The sequence below is a fragment of the Gastrolobium bilobum genome, unplaced genomic scaffold (assembly GCF_033153095.1).
Source record: "Gastrolobium bilobum isolate Gb01-03AN ecotype WA unplaced genomic scaffold, APGP_CSIRO_Gbil_v1 utg4158, whole genome shotgun sequence".
Taxonomy (NCBI): Eukaryota; Viridiplantae; Streptophyta; class Magnoliopsida; order Fabales; family Fabaceae; genus Gastrolobium; species Gastrolobium bilobum.
Genome location: NW_026896504.1, coordinates 52869 through 73290, shown reverse-complemented (window position 1 = coordinate 73290; position 20422 = coordinate 52869). Strand labels below are relative to the sequence as shown.

Below are 20422 nucleotides of genomic sequence, written 5' to 3'. Positions count from 1 at the left end.
AAGAATATTATAAACTAAATAACAAAAGTTTTTACTTACTTTTATATTCAGTTTATATTTTTAATTTAATTTGTAACTTTTAATTATTTTATTAAAAAAAGCAAAAAAAAGCAAACAAAAGTAGAGCACGTGGATACACGTGATAGGAGAGCGCGTGATGGTGAATAAAATTATTCTTTCCTCGTCTACTACTCCTTCCTTCCTTCCCTCAATGTTATTACATCTCACTACCTTTCTCTCTCTAACCCTCAATGTTATTACATCTCACTACCTTTCTCTCTCTAAAACTCTTTCACTCCCTCTCTCTCTTCTGCAACGATTTAAGGTTCGTTTTCCGATTCCCAATTTGGCTGTTGTTGTTCGTTTTCTTCTCTCTACGTGCTTCATTTTCACCCTTCAAAGCTTTTGAACTTCTTCTTCTTCTTCTTGCTGCTGCTGAAAACTGTGCTGGTTTTGGCACTGAAGTTTGGGACCATTTGGTACTCCTTTTTTGTGTGTTTGTTTTCCTCTTTTTTGTTGCATTATTTGTTTTTATCATTATTATTATTGTGTCAATGCGTGTGCTTCCCCAATTGGAGTTCCGCAGAGCCGCGATTAGGGTTCTTGGTGTTGTTACTGTCACTCATTGTCAATTCAAATCGGTTTGGAATGAGTCCCTTGCTGTTTGGTTTTGCGATTGTTAACGAATTCAGGATCTTTTTCTTTTCTTTTCTTTTTTCTGTTCTTGATTTGCCGAAGTCGGGATTTGTTTTTGGTTTTTGTTTTGTTGGTTATTGTGGGAGGAATGTATATTTGGCGATGAATAGTGGGGAATTTGGAGAAATTTTGAGCCTTTAAGTGATTCTGTTGCAAAGTGTGGACTTTCCGGATGTGTGTCTGCAACAATGTCAGTGAATTGAGCAGAAAGACATTTTTTTTTTTTTTTTTTTTGGGTCTGTTGATTGTGTTGTATGTGGGGGATTAGGCTGTTTGATTGTTGTTGGTTGAGTATGTCGTTAACGCAATCTGATTTTTGTTGAGAATGATTTTTTTTTTCTTGTTTTTGTTTCATCTCGTTGAAGAATTTAAATTTCTTGAGCATAATCGGCAAACAAGAAGAGCTGAATTTTGTTGGATGGGTAATAAACTCGGGAGGAGGAGACAGGTGGTAGATGAAAAATATACAAAGCCACAAGGGTTGTATACTCAAAAAGATGTGGACCATAAGAAGCTAAGGAAGCTAATACTTGAATCAAAGCTTGCACCTTGCTATCCTGGAGATGAAGAAACTGCTTACGATCTCGAAGAATGCCCAATTTGCTTTCTGGTCTGGTTTCTATCATATACCTTCAATATTTGTTTCTTTCCAGTTATTGTGTTACTATATATTTTTTAAAAATGAACAAATAAGTCCATTCATCTGAGCACACTTATTTCAAGCTGTAAATTTGACCTGCTGGTCACCTTTGTTAGGTTTAATTTATTAACCTTTATTTGAAACAAACGGATGGAGGATGTAACTACGTTTTCTTTTTCATAAACTTTCTGATCTGAATACATAGAACACAAAGTATATGGACTGTTTTTATTTGTTGTTCGCTTGAAGTCTGTTCCAAATTGTGAACTTTGCGTATGGCTTTTCTAATCATCCCATTCCATTGTGTTTTTTGTTTTTTTCCCTTAATTTAGTATTATCCAAGTCTAAACCGATCAAGATGTTGCACGAAGAGCATTTGTACAGGTAATTATGTGGTCATCTTCACTGGTTATATATATTCTGTCATTGGCATTTGTATGCAACCTGATTAATTTCTTTTATCAGAGTGCTTTTTGCAGATGAGAGTTCCAAATTCAACTCGGCCTACACAGTATCCTGCATTTCTAGTAGTTTGCCTTCAATATGTAGACATAACTCATAATTAGCTGTCCGACAACTTCCATATTTTGTTGCTTTAATATTAGAATAATTGCTTGCCTTAACAACATGAGATGTCCCTTCTGCAAAACGGCAAATTATGCTGTGGAGTATCGTGGTGTGAAATCAAAAGAAGAGAAGGGATTGGAGCAGATTGTATGTTGTTATCTGCCATGGTTATTGTCTTAAGAAATGCATTTTCTGAAATTTTTCATTAATTTTCACTTGCATACTCATAATTATTCAGGAGGAGCAACGTGTTATAGAAGCAAGAATTAGGATGCGGCAGCAGGAACTTCAGGATGAAGAGGAAAGAATGCATAAAAGACTAGAAATAAGCTCTGAAAATGTGAATGTGGCAGTTGCAGATGTTGAATACAGCTCAAATGCAGGTAGTCTTGCATCACAGTTCTGGATTACGTCTGTACATGTCTAATTGACTGATCATAGTTGTATAAATGATTCTTTTTCTGAAAAAAAAAAAAAATTGTAGTGACTGCATCATCTTCAACTTCTGTTGTTGAACTTGATGAAATTGTTTCTTCTCAAGACTTGTGTGCCACACCAATGGTTAGACCACCTCCAGCTGCTAGGACCAATAGGTATGCTATCCTTTGCGCGGCCAAATTCCCAAAATTTTCTTATTATGTCTCTTTCTCGTAGTGATTCTGTTTCCAATGCTTTCTCACTAATGGCATTAAATATTGAAAAACCAACTAGGGTAAGAAAATGAGTTGAAATGTCTGATTGCTGAAAAGTTGTGTGAGGATTTAACATTGCTTCCTTTGTGTGTTACATTTCCCATGAATATTTCACCTGTTAGATTATACTATGTCCATCTTATCAAGTATTGAGTCCATTGTAAAATGAGAAAGTATCCTCCTTGATCTAGTCTGAATACTCAGTTGAGTCAATCTTTTGGGCCTATCGTTGCATGTTTCATCCAATGAGGTTATGAGGAGCATAACTATTCTATATCTCGACTCACTATGTCATAGCATGACTGGATTTAATTATGCGAAGGGCATTAGTCCATACGTAAGCTGAATCCAAATATAAATTAATGGAACTCTTGGTGTTGCTTGGGTCTATAAGTTAGTGTTATAAGTACCAATATTGTCTATAATTTGCAATAAAATTAAGTACATCTCCTAGAAAGATGCCAGATTCATATAATTCTGAGCCTTTTGAGCTCAGCTGAGCTACATTTATAGATAGTCTCTTTATTAAACTTGTTCAAGGGAGTATGGTGTCAGGTTGCAATTTGTTTGGGCTCAGGTGGGGTGCATATGTAACTAGACTCATTGTTGAAGTTTGTTGGTTTAGAGAACGGTGTTAGCTTGCAAGCTGTTTGAGCTTATGCATTGACTGTTTTGAAATGTGGTAGGTTGGTAGTCATATAATTGTCTGATTTTATTTCTGATTTGAATCATAGAAATCTAAAATGATGCAAGAGACATCTACTTGTTTTTATCATTTGGTCAAATTGGTTAGACATTTTTTTTTCTAATTTTTCAATTTTATATTTAAAACTGCCTTAGATGCTTCAATTAACATCAAGTAATTGATCAATATAAGATTCATTGCTGCAAATATCACATTGTTTTCATTTAAATCCCTAAAATATCATTTTTGCACATGACCTGAGTATGTAGATTGAATGGTCCTCCCAAGTTATATTGTGGCAATTGTCAAGGGATGGTCTTATTGAATAAGAAAGGAAGTAGGTCTTTCATTCTTGAATCATGACTGAATGGGAAATATTCAAAAAATTTCTTTCACTGTTATTTTCTGACATTTCTAGTTCAACATTAGAAAATCTGACAGTTATGCAGAAAAATCAATTAAATTCAGCAGCTTCAAACTAGTTTTACTCCAACTAGAATTTATTTCATTGCTTGTTAATGGAAGTTTAATTTCATAATTTCTTACCTACTGAAGTCAGTGAAGAGGGAAATTGGTGTAATAAGTTAGCTATTATTTGATTCCTTGGTTTTGACTCAGTAGCTCATCTTGAGTGGATGCTAGTCTTGAAGTTTTGACCGTATTGATGGACATGGTTAGACGTGCAAGAAAGGATGAGTTGCACAGATGGACAAATGTTACCAGTGACTAGCTTTTTAAAAGGAGGATTCAAGATACAGACCAATATGTAGCAAATCCTAATTTGTACTTAATCAACTTGCAGTGATACTTTAATTTGTGAATACACTTGTGAGTTTAGAGAATTCACCTTGTTTATTTATGTAAGAGATTAGAAAGGCTCCCCCAACACATTTCTCTATCCTGCTACAAAGTAGAAAACAAAGTCAGGGGTAAGATAGATAAAGCCCTCTTATATTTTGTTATTAAAAGGGAAAATAAATTCTGTCCTTGTCAATGTCTTGGATTTATTGCTGCTCATATGTGCATAGTTTGAAGTGGAAAAGTAAAACGAGAGGACTTCTAAAGAAGTAAGAGTATTTGATGGATTTGTACTATGTTTTAATTATGCTATCACTATCAGTAATTTAAACTGACTACTATGCTACACTGTGCATGTCGTGTGGTCTGATTTGATAAGGAGATGCTTTAATTTTTTTAAAATTTAGGACAAAGTATACAAGTATATATTAAGGAGATGTTTAAGTATATAAAACATATATTGGTATACATATAAAAAATAAAAATATTACATGATGTATGTTTGTTTTTTTGTGTGTGTGTGTGGAAGATGTATGTTCTATTTAAATGGTACACAATATTAATAATTTTAAATGGTGTAATGTTTTGCAATGAAATTTTATTGATTTAATCATACTTTGGGTTTAGGTCCCTTAGAAGCCTTGGGGTACCAACTACCTATTTTCAATTACAACTCTGTCAAATATCTCTCACCTTTCGCTCACTGTTTTACCCGTTCCTCTCCCTTACTGTTTCTGTTCATTGAGATTTGAGAACCTTATTTGCATTTGTACCACGAACTGTAGTTACATGTCCTGCCTAAACCATTGAATGGTCAATCCTATGCTTTCATCCAATTGCCATTGTCATCTGGCTAAAGTCCACCTTCATATGCTGAGGCAATTTTTGCCTCCACTTGCGATATGGAATCTCTTTGCATCCAAAGGCCTCTGTGTGTTTTAGTTGAAACACAATCCTCGTTCGATAGGCTGAAAGAAATTGCTAGATGCTTTGTGACAGTGGCAGTGGTACCATAATTCACTGGCAAATGGCAATGTCTGGCCAATTCAAGGAATTTAAGGCTTGGGCACAATTTAAAATTTTCTAGGGCTTAGATGGGTATGCAATTTCATGTTTCCAGCAGAAAAAAAAAGGAAAACAGACAGGATAGATTGCTCTTTGGGGTGAATTTCAATAAAAAAGACTAAGCATTGTATTTGTGCAAGTTGGGCATAAAAAATTGAAAGTACAAAATGAGAGCGAAAGAGAGAGAGAGCTTCCATATCAAAGAGGTAAGGTGGTTCTTTTCGTTTTCTTTTCTTTTTCTTTTTTCCTTTTTTCTTCTGTATATGTGCATCTTTGCTTATGGTAGATTATAAGTAGAATTGATGAGTGAAGATGTACAATTTGCTTTTGTTTAGTAGTATTGGACCTATTGTTATCTTGCATAAGCTATGTCATGAACACCTGTTGATATGTGTGGACAAGCAAGGAAGCTAGGATACATTGAAATCGTTGCCATATTGGTATTGGATACCCCTCGCCTGCATGGCTGCATCCTGTACTTTTTATTTTGATCTTGTGTGTCAATGCCGATGGGATATCATAAGAATTGTATAACTGATAGTCTTCTGTTGTGTCTACAATAACTGATAGTCTTCTGTTGTATTTTGGAAACCATACATTTTTACTTACCATATATTTTTTCCCCCAAATGCTGAGAAATGCAGAGATGATGAATTTGATGTTGATCTTGAGGACATTATGGTCATGGAAGCAATCTGGCTTTCCATTCAGGTGAAGATTTTTGTTTGAATATGCTTACCTTTATGCTATCCATGGTTGAATTTATTATCATACTTGAAGACCACTCCCCTGCCATTTAGTGTGGTTCACAACTTGTTTTAAAATCTTCTCACCACATACCATAAATTTATTTGTTTGGTGCCTAATTGTTGATCAATTTTGAAATTGTTCATTTTTTAGATTATTTTGTTCAAGTTCTGTTAGACAATGATGAAAATAAAGAAGTAAATTCTTCCAAATCTGTGCAATATTTTACTATGTCTTTTACCTTAATTCTTTATTTTCTGCTATTGAAAAGTAATTTTGGATGAAAGAAATGCATGAATACTCAGGATTGAGCTTAGTCCACAGTTTTTTAGTATAAATGTAAATTGTAACTACTAAAAAACAGCAGACAAAATTCCTTTTCATTTAAATTTCTTTATTAATTTGTGTTTTTGTAGTTATCATCATTCTTTCTTTATTAATAAATGTGGAACTAAAAACTTTTCAACATATATGTCCATGCTCTGTGGGGCACTTATATTTTGGCTTCTGTTGTATTGCTGTGTCCGTGTGACGTCATTCCTCATTGATGTATGTGTCAATACCCCATAGCTTTTAACAGACCCTTCATTAAAAACACAGAACAACCTTTTCGTGCATTTATATCGTTTTGATCCTCTTAATTAGTTGGTGGTCTTTAATGTAAATTTCATCATTATAAGCAATGATGATTGTTACACACACACACCCAACACTTCTAGTTTCTATATATACATAGCTCAAAAAGGTGACTCATGCTTAATCTATCAGGGAAAAATAAAAGTTTTTTATTTTTATTTTGGTAAACAGGGAAAAATAAAAGTTACTCATGCTTAAGTGAAAATAATAAGCCTTATTTATATTAAATAGAGACTCCTAAAATTAGGAAACAAATCATGAAATATGGAAATTATTCCTAGAAGATCGTCTAGATACTCTGAATTATTTTAAGATATAATCAATATATTATTCAATATTTTCTAGATATTCTAACATGATTGATAGTTCATATTCATCAAGTTTGACTACATGTTAGCATTTTGTCAGCTTGCTATAGCACCCCATAGTCCAAACCAGAGGCTCGTCTTTTATTTTAATATGAATCTGGGTAACTTTTAGATTTCTTGAAAAACATCCATACTGTGCAACCCAGTTCTTTCCTTTTTCTCAAAGTTATATTAATATAGATTTGGGTTCATGGTGAATCCTATACGGGGCACCATATCCACCATTCAAAAGAAAAGAAAAGAAAAATAAAAATATATGCATATTATGAAATTCAATGGTGGTTTACTCTATGACTTGTGTTGTCCTGTTTATTTGATGACTATGATTGACTCAAAATACACAAATTAAAATTATAGGAGAATGGCAGGCAGAGAAGTTTATCTTGTGCTGATGCCGCTTCTGGACACTATGTAGCCGATGGTCGCTATGTTTCATCTGTCAAGGGTCCACAGGTTGAATCATCCTCGTCCCCATCTGGGGGTCTTGCTTGTGCCATTGCAGCTCTTGCTGAGCGTCAACAAATGGCTGGAGAATCATCTATGAGCTCCACCAATGAAAATTTGTCGTCATTCAACACGTTACAGGGTTCCAGAAGGTTTTATAACAGGCTTGGTAGAGATATGGTTAGTTATCCACCTACAGACAACCTCAATGAGGTGCCACCAGATGATGCTGTGGCGATGACCAGGAGTCATGGTGAATGGGACATAGACCATGGGCCACAGGTGGATGAAACAGAAACTAGCTATGCAAACCCTGTTGCAGCAGAAGATGGTGGTGTTCTATCTTCTTTGCCCCAGTCTGATGACATTGATGGCAACCTCCAAAGTGCCACCGACCCTATTGTTCCTGAGAGCTTTGAGGAACAGATGATGCTAGCTATGGCTGTCTCTTTAGCTGAAGCTCAAGCCATGTCAAGTGGACAGAGTGCTTCTTGGCAGTAGTTTTTGTTTTGAGTACTGGTTTAATCTTTCTTAAAGTGATGATGCTTGCCTTGGCTATTTGGCAAGCCGAGTCCTGGGTTGGGAGTTTGAGCGGTGTTCTCTTCTCACACGAATTTATATATACAGATGTCAAAGGAAAACTAATGATTCTAGTTGGTGAAAGGTTGCTGCTTAATACCCCCTTTTTTTTCACTTTTGTGCGTGATGTCCTCTCCCTTCCCTCTCATTGGTTTTCTGTAAATAGTTTTTTGGAAGTTTTATTAGTCTTCGATAGATGTCTTTTCATTCTTACACCAATATAAGGTACATTTTAGACATGTACTGAACAGGAAAGGAAATTAAATGTGTATGTCAGTAAAATTTATCTCTGTTCTATTCATTTAGATATGAGTATATTGAAGTTATGCCTGTAGGGCATGGGACTTAAAATATCTGGGAAATTTTGCATAAATTGTCTGAATTAATGAACTCATAGAGTAACAATGTTTGTGGTTGTTACAAATGCATTCTTATTTCGCTCATAGGTGATATGTAAAGGCAGCTTAAATTCTCATTAAATTGTTTTAAATCACTAGTCTAATATGGTAAGCTCCATAGCGCTCTCGCGTGAAATTTTGTCCATGAGGAGAATTAGACTTTTCACATCATCCATCTTTTTATCCTTTTTTTTCTTCCTTTCTTAGTCTCTCTTCCATTTTTCTCCATCTATGGTTATTTTCACTTTCTTTGAAGTCTGTCTTGACCTTGTCCTGTACATGTATCTTCCCCATCTTGTTATTATCTGGGGGTGACTTTGGTAAAATTTGATAGTCAACCGTACTTGTTATGTAATTGGCATTGCCACTTAGTAGGCATCTATACCTAAGGGATAACATCTGTGCCATTCTTCACTGGTTAAGGTTATTGTTTGTTGTGAAAGGATACTTCTTTGTGCCCTTTTGCCCTGTATGAGTTGAAGGAAATTTGATTGGGACAAACTATGCTCAATGAATGCATAATTTCCAGTTATTATGAACTAATAGTTGCTAAGCAATGCTTCACTGGAAGACAACCCAATATATCTACTTAGCCTCTTGCTGTTGCAACAAAGTTGCTCTGTAAGAAAGTGGCTTAGAGTAATTGAAATGATTGATCACCTAAGAAATCTACTTTTTTCCTTTTCATTGTTTAATTATTTGAAGCACTTAAAAGAGTGGTTTTCTAATGTTCATATAATTACCGGGCTTAAAACCTCATAATTGAAGGTAGCTTTTCTTGACCAGAAAACATCATAATGAATTGTTTGGTTGATCAATGATTAGTAATGATAATCACCAAAAAAAAAAAAAAAAATTGAAAATTCATTTCAAATAGTGGTAGGTTTATATTAACTATTAATTGTTGCCTTGGGAGTGAGGGAATCTAAGTATGATGTAATGGCACTGATAACACAATTTTGGTTTATGTTTTTTTTTTTTTTTTTTTTTTGGAAAACTGGTTTATGTTTAACTTTGGCTTGTGAATTAATCTGTAACATTTACGCATTGAGGTCATACATTTAGACAGTGGAAAAGAGTATTAATAAGGGTTGGTTTAACTAATAAAATCGAAATATATCGATTTATTATTGTTCAATTCTCATTTGTGATTGTTTTTTTAAGGCTATTATGTAAGTAGTAATGTAAGGTTTACTGAAGAGACTTGTGGTTTACTTGACTTTGAAATGGAAACTCCCAACCCTAACAAAAGAGCGAGAGGCCAATATGAGATTGGAAGAGTATATTCCTACTAGTCTTTCATATTAAATCTTTTCGTTAATATGCATAAGAATGAAGATAAATGAAAGTCAGTCCGTTTGGTGTACATGATAAGAGAAGTAGGATAAGATATTATATCACATTGTATACAAAAAAAAGAAAGATATTATATCACATCTTGTTCTTATTCGTTGTTTAATGAGGCAATAGAATAGGGTGAAGTTATCCTATTGACTCATATTATTCTACTCTCAATAACATAACTAAATCGACCTAGGTTAGAGTCAAATAGGATAATGTAAAGAATTATTTCAATCTAAAAGCTTAAATTGATGAATGAGGCTACATTAATGAATTTTATATATATCTAACAAATAGGATAAGAAAAAAACCCTTGTCTCTTGGAAAATTCTTTGAGCACACTCACTCATCCCTATCACAGGTCAACCTCTGTCATCAACCCACCGACTAATCATTGTCACTGACTACTATCACTGTCGGCGAACCCTTAATACTAGAGTATGTGAATGGCACGAGATAAAATAATAACTAATTTATAAATAAGTTAAAATAAAAAAATAATTTAGAAATCAACTTTAAAAAATGTATATAATTTTTTGTTATAAAAAATATTTTTATCTATTTATAATGCGCATCTAACACTACATATGATATAAGTTTATCCCACGTATCCTATTTTCCCTTATCCTATCCTATTCATTATAAGCCAAACTATACTATTATGCTAAGAAGAAATATGAACATGGGAAATATTGTATCTTGGAATTCTTGCTTTTCGGTGGCATTTTGAATCAAGAATGGCTACCATTTCTATCAGATATGAATCATGGTGAATTTAATAAATAGAGAAAGAGCTGAATTCAGCATCGGCGTATGGCCACCAACTTAAAATGAGATTTTTTTTTACGCATGACATGTTTTTAAAATCAGATTGCTCATTGGATTGTAACTTATTTTTTATCCAATTGTGGTTGAAGTAGTAATAATTAGATTTATACTTATATAATATTATATAATTAATTAATTAATAAATTAACATGAAATTTTGTTAAATCAATAGATAAAATTTAAAATTAACATAAAAAAATCACATTACATATTTTGTAAAGCTTTGTAACTTGGTAGTCTTTTTTTGGCTCATAAAAATATTTTTACTTGAATTAAAGAAAAAAACATAGTCCAAACCAATTTTCACCGGTTTTGGACCGGTTCTTTGATTGACCAGCTTTAGGGGTTGTCTAGACCAACACCTGACCGGTTCATTGGTTTTTCTGTCGAACCATCCGGTTTGGTTCAATTTTTAATCGATGCTTTTATGATACAAACTTTTAATCCAAATATAAATTTTAAAGATCACCCGTTTTTTGAAAATTCTTTGTGATGTAAGATTAAAAAAAATATTTATATTACTATAATGACAGGTCTTAACCATATATTTTGTATAAAAAAAAGCCTATCATAAGAATATTTTTATTTGACAGCAGCTTAATTTATAATATTAAAAAAACTTACTTCTTTCACACACAAAAAAAAAAAACATGTTTCTTGTATTGATATATATAATCTCAGAATTTATGAAAATTTACTAATTACTACAAATAAAATTTAATTATACTAGATACTTCACTAGTTTTTGTAGTGCATTACTTTGACAGCTCAATGATCTTAGATTCTTAAGCATATACGCCGATAATAAATTCCCCAATATATACATAAATACATTATGGGAAGAGAAATCTGGGATTATTAGATTAATTTGGTTTAGCTTAAAGTCTTCAGCAGCCATTTTCTTTCTATTGAAAAAAAAATACATCCATTGATTCAAGTGGACTCGATATTTTGAAAGATCTGAAATTATAATTAACTTGAACTATAGATAAAAAAAGGTCTTTCATCATAGTAACATTATGTATTATGATTTTGCTTACTACCTTAATATTTTTACCATAAAGCTATGCTTTGGACTATTCTTTCAGTGTTGCTTCATTTCAAAACTAGACCAAATTTTCGAAGATCACATATAAATACTAAGATCGATCTAATACTATGATGGGCACTATAACCTAAAAAATAAAAACCAAATAAATAAAGAAATACTATCTATGATCAAATGATGGTCACCGATTTGATTAATTAACGGGGTCATGGCCAATGGATCAACTAATAATGAGGCTGGGCCAAAGAAGTGGTTGGTAGGATATCATAAGCATTTAAACTTCACATGCAGTGTCTCAAATTCTCAAAATATAAGAAATTTCTTACACTCCCTTTCCCGTTCACATGCATGATCTTTAACTAATGGTATGTTTCATGCAAATAAAAAAGAATGGAATGAAAGTAAGCCCATCCTACACTATTTTTTTTTTTTTATTATTGAAGACCTTGTTCATTGGAGAACCAAAAAATAAAAATAAAAAAATAACTTTAACTACTCCCATGAATGTTTGGTTACTTTCTTTGTCCGAAAATGTGCTCTCGAGATACTAGTTTCTTCATAGCATGTTTCTATGAAAAGGGCACAATCTGCTGTACACATCATTTCATTATCTATTTGTCCTATATATCATGCAAGATTCACAAGATTTTAGCAAAACGTTACTTTATGTTGTCTTTTTTTAATTTCTGTCTAAATTTGTGTTCAAGAACAAATACTAAAATTTATCATTTTCTTTTTAATAATATAATTTTCTTGAAATATTTATCATGAAGCCTTGATGGAGGACTAGGGGCTCATTGGATTGATTTTCTTTTTCAAGAAGTTATTTTTTTTTTTTTTAAAAGAAGAAGAAGAAGAAGTGGTGTGTTTGGATACCAATTTTTAAAAATAAAGTAAAAACAAAACAAAAATTAAAATATTACTTTTTCTAAGCAAATATTTCTGATTTCTAAAAAATGTCAAAATTATTATTTTTATTTAAAATTACACCAAGGTATGAACATAATATAATTTATCTAAATTTCTTACCACTATATAGCATTTATAATACCAAATGATAGTAGTTTAATTGCTGCATAAGAATTGAGCATGTGAGGTGAGAGTATGTATTCAATTCTCTCTAGTATTATTTTTGAGAGGAGATTAAAAACTTGATCTAAACCCACTCTAAACTCTAAATTAATCCATATGAAATTTATGGGATTATTAGGAATAATCTCAATAAATATATATATATATATAATATATATGCAAAAAGAAGCAGTATTTAATTTGTAAACTTTATGAATAGTCTCTAATATACCACTAACCTACACTGTTCTTAGATGATTCTGATGTCAGGCACGTGGACAATTTGGTTAAGAGATTTTTGTCCACTCATAGAAGATCAAACACTTCTTTACCCAAACGGAAAAGCAAAATCCATTCTTTGTATGCAAACATTTCATTGTTTTCTACTCCAAACATTAAATTATGGAAAAAGTGTGTATAATTTTAAAGGATGTAAAGTTGTGTCATTTTAAGAGAGAGAAAGAGATAGATTAAGGAGGAGAGAGAGTTGACAAAAAAAAATAAAGGTGTGGGTCCCACCTCTTTGTGAGAGTGAAAGGATGTAAGTTGTGTAATTTTAAATGATAGACACTTTTCCCTTAAATTATTACAACCCCAGTTTTCAAAAAAAGAGCTCAAAGCACGCACCGTTATAATAAAACAAGAGAAAAATGTTAAAAAATAAAAAAAACATAGAAAGGTTTTGAATTGTGGAGAGAAACTGACAAAAAGACAAGAGCTAATAGTGATAAGATACACAAAGTTGGATTTCCAAGAGTGCAAGACTTACATTACACATTAATTATTGGGAATCTTTTTTCCCACAAAATGACCCTTTTGTTTGTACTCTTCCTCTCTAATAGAGTTTGAAAGTTGAAACTCATAAATAAGCACTAGCTACTGTCACACTTCATAACAGCTTTAATTCAAACTTTCAAACCCCATTTCTCTCTTCTCTCTTCCCTCTTCCTTTACCTTTCTAGTTTCTTGCACTTCCTCATTTTCTGCTTCTGGGTATGTTTTATTTATTTATTTTTTTGGTTTTAAATATATAATCACTTAAACCCTTCTTCAACTGTGTCTTTAGTCTTTATTGAGATGTTTCTCTCTTCCCATTTGCAGTGGAAGTTCTCTTCATTATCATGAGTTTCTTTCAGATCCTTCAACACTCTTAGCTGATTAACACCATTGCTCTTCTTATGCAAAATATCACCAAGGTTAGTGCTTCACACTTAAGACTCTGCTAGTAATAGTCCTTCACACTTATATATATATATATATATATATATATATATATATATATATATATATATATATATATATGATTTTCAAATCTCCAGAATAAGATTTTTTTTTCTCCGTTATCATTCTTCTTCTCCCTGTGCAAATACAAACACTTTTCACCACAGCAACTTCACACGTGTGGTGTGCTGATTTTTATTTTTATTTTTATTTTTTTTGTGTGCCGGAAAATGAACACTCATTTTATCCCCGAAGTTCCTAATTTTCCATTGCTTTTTCATCAACTTTTGTGTTTTTATTTTTTATTTTTTTTTTCTTGTCTACCAAACACGTAAATGAACACACATTCTGAGAATCATCTCTATGCCATCAAGATCCTATCCCCATAAATTGTTGCTCTGCAGTTACCATTGACCGTTATCTTTAAGTGCCTTTTGTTTATAGTTTTTTTTTAGTGGTCAAATATATATATATATATATATGTTTTAAGGAAAGTTATTATGATACCTAATAAATGTTACTATAAAGTCTTTAATTATTTATTACTTTGAAGTTTTTATTATACTTACGAAACTCTGAAACTGATGTAATAATTTAACAATCATTAATATTTTTGATAAAAAATGAATATAAATTACTTTTTTCAAATCTTTATTTTTCTTTAGCCAGAGTAAAATATTTCCTTACTTCACATGCGATTTTTTTTTCAATATATAACCATTTTTATATTTTTATTTCGTTTTGGTGTATTTGTGTAGCGTTTACTGTTTTGAAAGTTTGGTTAAATTTTCAATTAAAATATGTTGTAGGAGCTTACCAAAAAAATAAATAAATATTGTAGGAGATAATTTTATTTTCTATGCATTAATAAAAGTGTACGAGATTCATATTTAGTATATTATGAGCTAAATGTATTTCACTAGTACGGTAGCGCGTAATTAGTAAATGTCTTCAATGACATGCATGCGCAACTGCAGAATCTTTAGTTCCACTGCTTTGTCTTTATGTTCAATAGCATGGTTTTCTTTTCTCTCTAAATCCATCAACCAAACATAGCATTAGGGAATATAGTGTTGAAGGGGTTTGAGAAATAAACATAAGGGAAATGTGTAAAGTATTTAACAAAAAGTTACTTTATGTTCTCTTTTGTAATTTTGTGTAAAAGAACAAATGTTAAAATTTATAATTTTCTCATACCTTGTATTTGTGTAAAAGGTAGTTGTATGTTAAAATTTATAGTCTAACTTTTGTCAAAAGCAATTCACAGTTTTAATGCATAGGTTCTAAAAAAGTTGTAGCTGGTCACATATTTTAAGGCCAAAGGTAAATAAACTTTCACTTGTGATATAAATTCTATACCATATTACAAGGATTTGAATCTCTGTCTTCATATGTATCTGTAGCCACTATGTCTATGGGCTAGTGGGTACCTTTCCCTTTTATAATGTGGGGTCTTGATGGGATCGGTTTCCTAAAAGGAAGATACAAATTAAGATAGAAAAGATATTCTACCATTTCATTTTCATTTTTACTTCTAAGTGTCATTTGAAGCAAATAAAAATAGAAGGAAAAAATGACACAAGATTTTGATACCGATTTCCTACAATAATTGTTTTACCTACTCCAATCCACTTGCCCTTTAATCAAAATTTTTATCAATTAGTTACATGGATTGAGTAACTTCTCGAACTAGTGATTTTTCCAAATAAGACTGTTGTTAGAGAAATATAAAATCATTAATGTAACCTCATTCAAAAGCTTAAAACAGCTTAAATTTTTGAGTTAAATTGATTCTTTACATAGTATCAGAGCTTCGGTGTCACGGGCTCAATCCTCATCGCCCCTCGTTTAATTAATAATTAATTAAATCTTGTGGAGTTTATTAGTACAGGTAGATGAATCTGTGCATTATCCACCTTTTTGTGTGAGGTAGCGTGTTAGAGAAATATAAAACCATTAATATAATCTCATATAACATTTTAAACTTTTGGGTTGAATTGGTTATTTATAATTGTTTTGAGTTATAATTATTCTTGTTTCTCACTTTCTCTGATGTTAGCTATTGGAACTAACATTTGGTGCTGCTATTAGGCTCATCATTGCTAAGCTCATGAACAATCTACTTTAGAGTACAACGCAGAAGCCAAGGTAAAAACATTGATATGGCTACTATTGGAGTTGGACCTATGTCTACTCCGTTATACAACTACTTGAATGTATGGTGGGCCTAGTGCAATTAATGGGAAAGTGGAAGAGTTACTTCTTTTCTAGTAGTATCAGGTTGATATTATCCATGGGTTCACATAATTTTTTTTTTTTTCCTTTTTTGGGTGATTTGATTAATTTGTATTAGAGTTTTAGACTCGTGGACCATTGTTTACTGTTGCATTTACTCCTTATAGGCCAGTCTGTGTAAAACATATAATGCTACAACATTTACTGCACTTGCTTTTAAACAATGCAAAAAGTACTGAATAAAGTAGACTCTCACTCTGCATGCTTTGATCTTGGGGTGGTATTAAAGGCATACTTTTATAGCATGTCATTGTTTTGGACACAGGACCAGTGTGATGTGGGGTTGCTTTATTCAACTTTTATTTTTTCCCTCATTCTTGATTTTTCCTAAAGGGTCATCTACCTTTCTAGTTTCTAATGGAAGATAATTTTTGATATCTTGGGTTTAAATCAATTGCCTTTTAGTTTAATAGTCACGGTTGTAGTGAGTTGGCTCCTTTATGATATTGTGGGTTCAAGGCCATAAATATACATAGCCATTGGTGTTTTTTCTTTGTGCTTATATCTCTTACCTAATTATGGTTTGGAGGAAGTTGAGGCTAGATAGGGGAATATAAAAGCTTAACTGCTATTACTTGAAAATGCTCCATTTGCTTAATAGTGTGCTTTAAAGAGGGTTAGTGAAATGTCAAAGAAAGTTTTCTCATTGTCCTACTCTATCCCTTTTATTATATGTGGTGCAATGTTTCTCTTGTGCCATTTATGATGTCTGAAAAAGCAGGTTCTGCCCATGAGCGTTATTGTTTTTAATGTATATTATGTACTACATCTTCATCGTTTCTAGTGTGTGCTAGCTTGGATGGAGTTAACTTGATCATTCATTTTATTTATTTGAACTTGCTTTTTTGTTTCTTTTAGCAGGTGAGACACTTTTAGCTAACAAATCCTTCTTAGTGCTGTTGTATCATTTGCCATTATCTAGCATATCAAATGCCAAGATCAAGGTATGATAACCCTACACATCAGCAGTATAATGTTCCAAATGCTTCAGAATAGTAGTTTCTATATATATATATATTCTCTGATTGCAAATAACTTTATTTTTTTAGCATTATTTTTGTTTTCCTTCTTCATTAACAAAGCAATGCATGTCTCACTTAGTGCTACTTATAAGCATCTCTGCTGCATTTCAAAATTGGCTGTGGAGTTGTGGTGCATTTCTCGAATGCATATATAGATTTTGGTTTTCCTCTGGTTCCAATTTTATGGACCTATCCACACGATATAGCTTTAGCTCTTCTGTAATGAATAAAACCTTTATGATGAATGGAATATATCATACATATCCATTTTTAGTTTCTGTATGTAGATTTTGATGAAGCTGTGTTTCATTTATATTCTGCGGATTTCAACTAATTTGGGATAAAAGTGATGCTGATGATGTATTTTATTTATCTTTGTTTTGGAATAGGGGATCTGATTTGCCTCAGAGGCAGTCTCCAAGAGGTCCACATCAACTTAGGACATCAAGTTCTGACTCAGATCCATTGCATCATCGACCAGTAGCTGACCGAAGTCCAAAGCTAGGAGACCGGCGTTCCCCGAGAGGTACTCAATCCGAGGCAGTGAATCAGAAGAAGCTAGGAACTCGAATTGCGGATTTGGAATCTCAGCTTGATCAAGCGCAAGAAGAATTGAAGATTTTAAAGGACCAGCTAGCTTCTGCTGAAGCTGCAAAGAAAGAAGCTCAAGATGAACTAGTGAAGAAAGCTGAGCAATCAGTAGTACCAGTGGTAGAGAAGTTCCAAGAGAAGTGCATTTCAAAGAATGCTAAAGAATATAACAAAACTGAAACCAAACCCCAAGATGTTATGCCAGATGAAAACCAACAAGAGACTGATGTGTTTGAAGTTCCAATTGAAAAGGTGGCAATTGAATTCAGCCAACCTGCAGATCAACTAGAAAAGGAAACTCAACCATTTGAAGACTCAACTCCACCAGCAATATCAGAGCCAGAGAAAGAGAAGAAGCCTTCTGTGGATGAACTGACATTAAAGAATGATGAGATAGCATTGTTGAAGTCCGGTTTGGAAGAGAAAGGGAAGGAGCTGGAGTCAATGAGTAATGAAAATGAGAATTTGAAGAACCAACTGAGTGAAGCAGTTTCAAAAGTATTGGCTGCTCAAACCAAGGAAGAAGGAATGAACTCGCAGTTGAACCAACTAGGAGAAGAGTTGAAAGCTAGTAAAGCGAATGCAGACAAGTTGAATGAGAAGTTGAAATCTGTGGAAGTAGAAAAGGAAGCATTGGAATCAGAGATGAAGAAGCTAAGGGTACAGACCGAGCAATGGAGAAAAGCAGCAGATGCTGCAGCTGCTGTGCTTGCTGGGGGCATGGATATGAATGCTAGGATTCCTGAAAGGTGTGGCTCCATGGATAAGCACTTTGGTGGCACATATGAGACACCTGCTGGTAGGTACAATGGATATGTTGGGTCTCCTGGTATGGCTGATGACTTAGATGATGGTTTTGGAGGTGGAAAGAGGAAGAGTTCTGGGATTAGAATGTTTGGGGATTTATGGAAGAAGAAGGGCCAAAAGTGATTTCTTTTCTAATTCAGCGAGTGAATTTATAGTACTTTAGCTATGGTCATGTTTTGGTGGTAGCAGAAGCTGCAAAAACAGTTGCTTCCTGTTGTGTATCTTTCTGGTATCTTATGTAGTCTTTTCTAGTATTATTAAGGCCATTAAGCGTGTAGTTACTATTGCATAATCTGTGCAAGCTAGGGGTGTGAACTTTTGAAAGATGGTTTATATATTTCCCTTCTGTCACTGAGATGAAGGGACTATTTTCTTGGAAGGACATGTTTTTAAGCAGATTTTCCTGTCCGTACTAATATGGAGTAATATCTTGTATGACATATACATCGTTTTCTGTTCACTTGAGTGTGATTCTAAAATTCAACCTTAATATCTATTATGTGTAATGTTTGCCAGTGTGTGCAACTTTACATTGAGCTGGAGAAGATTTGTGTATCAGATGATAACAAAGAGCTCTCTGAAATATTGTGGGAGAAGTAAAGCTAGTTATGAACAACGATAGATGATTTATGAACAATGATAGATGAAAATAATATGCAGAAAGGTGAGAGAGCGAATTCATAAAGTGATAGCCTAACGGCCAATGTGATTGCAATTGAGTTTTAGATGAGCTTTCTAATTCCAAGATGAATAAATCACGTACCAATAAGAAATCTAAAATTATTTGGGGGGATCACTTCGAGGATATTTTTAAGTGTAAGCATATGTGAAAAGGAATAAAATGGTATAGAATGGAATAGAATAAAATACCATACTATTGTTTGGATATTTTATTGGGTTATAAGTTATCTGCAATAACCTCAATACGATGTCATTTTGAGACGGAAATCATGATAATTTTGTAATTTTAATTTATTTCAAGGTTATAATAGTCTTTATATTTATAATTTTTTAAGATTTCAATCTGCAGGCAGAAACATTTTTTCCTATTTTATTATACAAAAAGTATAGTTTCGTTCTCATTATTTCATAAATGAATGGAATGATAAGGAAATTAATGAACAATAAATTAGTTTCATTATATTCCATCCTATATCACCAAATTGAGAAGGAAGATAAGTAAAGATATTAATCAGAATGAAATGAAATACATTCCATTCCACAAAAAATATTGTCTTGGTTTAGTGTCGAGCTTAAGCAATAAGTTCTAATATTTTAGGGAGAGTTACAAATCTCTTGTTTTGGATTTCATGTAACAAATAACTCCTTTGTCAACTATCAGCTGAGCACTTGGTGCATTTAAAGTTGAACCTTAACACTTGAATTCCCAGATATGTCTGCACAAAAAAGATCAAACAATAAACTAAAACCCAATGTCATAACTGAAATCAAATCACACATAAAGCAAGATGCAGTTCGGGAAATTGCGGGCATGCCCCTTTCTCTTAGTTCTATTATGAGTTTAAACAGCAACATGCAACATGCAACCAAATCATAAAATTGAAGGTACCCAAAAACTTGAAATCCCAAAAAGACAAAAACTTTAGCATGCCCTTTTAAGACCCATATCAAATTACACTGAAGTGATACCCTGCCAAATTATATATTTGCAGTACTAGGGTTTAGGGTTTATGAAGTGGAGACCCTATGTTTGTAGTAACAGACAGGGTTTAAGGTTTGGAGTAGCAAGGATATCGATGAAATTAAAGATGCTTACATAAAGTCGAGAACCTCTACTTGTGTCGGTGGGGTTTATATATATATATATATATGAGACAGGATCCTTTGACACCGGTGTCAAAAAAAAAAGTTTGACACCTCAT

The 20422-nt window shown here is 32.8% G+C and overlaps 2 protein-coding genes across 7 annotated transcripts; both read left to right on the top strand.

The window, feature by feature from the left end:
• Nucleotides 1-210: 210 nt before the first annotated feature.
• LOC133300084 (E3 ubiquitin-protein ligase DA2L-like) lies at nucleotides 211-8188 on the top strand. The gene is made up of 9 exons (XM_061499576.1): nucleotides 211-325; nucleotides 1062-1306; nucleotides 1669-1720; nucleotides 1802-1847; nucleotides 1969-2050; nucleotides 2142-2286; nucleotides 2388-2496; nucleotides 5788-5854; nucleotides 7252-8188. Exons 2-9 carry the CDS (start codon nucleotides 1115-1117, stop codon nucleotides 7837-7839), a joined length of 1281 nt encoding a protein of 426 aa, XP_061355560.1. The 5' UTR covers nucleotides 211-325; nucleotides 1062-1114; the 3' UTR covers nucleotides 7840-8188.
• A 5302-nt stretch (nucleotides 8189-13490) lies between these two features.
• LOC133300085 (interactor of constitutive active ROPs 4-like) lies at nucleotides 13491-18974 on the top strand. 6 transcript variants are annotated; one of them, XM_061499577.1, is made up of 5 exons: nucleotides 13491-13596; nucleotides 13705-13799; nucleotides 15916-15972; nucleotides 16981-17063; nucleotides 17531-18974. In XM_061499577.1, the coding sequence occupies exons 4-5, from the start codon at nucleotides 17050-17052 to the stop codon at nucleotides 18660-18662; spliced, it is 1146 nt and encodes a 381-aa protein (XP_061355561.1). In that variant the 5' UTR covers nucleotides 13491-13596; nucleotides 13705-13799; nucleotides 15916-15972; nucleotides 16981-17049; the 3' UTR covers nucleotides 18663-18974. The 6 variants fall into 6 exon arrangements, with proteins under 6 accessions (XP_061355561.1, XP_061355562.1, XP_061355564.1 ...); XM_061499578.1 differs by having other exon boundaries at nucleotides 16978-17063; XM_061499580.1 differs by lacking the exons at nucleotides 13491-13596; nucleotides 13705-13799; nucleotides 15916-15972 and adding an exon at nucleotides 16652-16840.
• The last annotated feature ends 1448 nt before the right edge of the window (nucleotides 18975-20422 follow it).

Bases quoted from the DNA above. Each gene is read 5' to 3' on its own strand.
- LOC133300084 (XM_061499576.1), top strand. From the start codon at position 1,115: ATGGGTAATAAACTCGGGAGGAGGAGACAGGTGGTAGATGAAAAATAT. The intron at 2,051-2,141 runs GTATGTTGTTAT...ATAATTATTCAG, and splicing joins AGAAGGGATTGGAGCAGATT to GAGGAGCAACGTGTTATAGA. The intron at 2,287-2,387 runs GTAGTCTTGCAT...AAAAAATTGTAG, and splicing joins TGAATACAGCTCAAATGCAG to TGACTGCATCATCTTCAACT.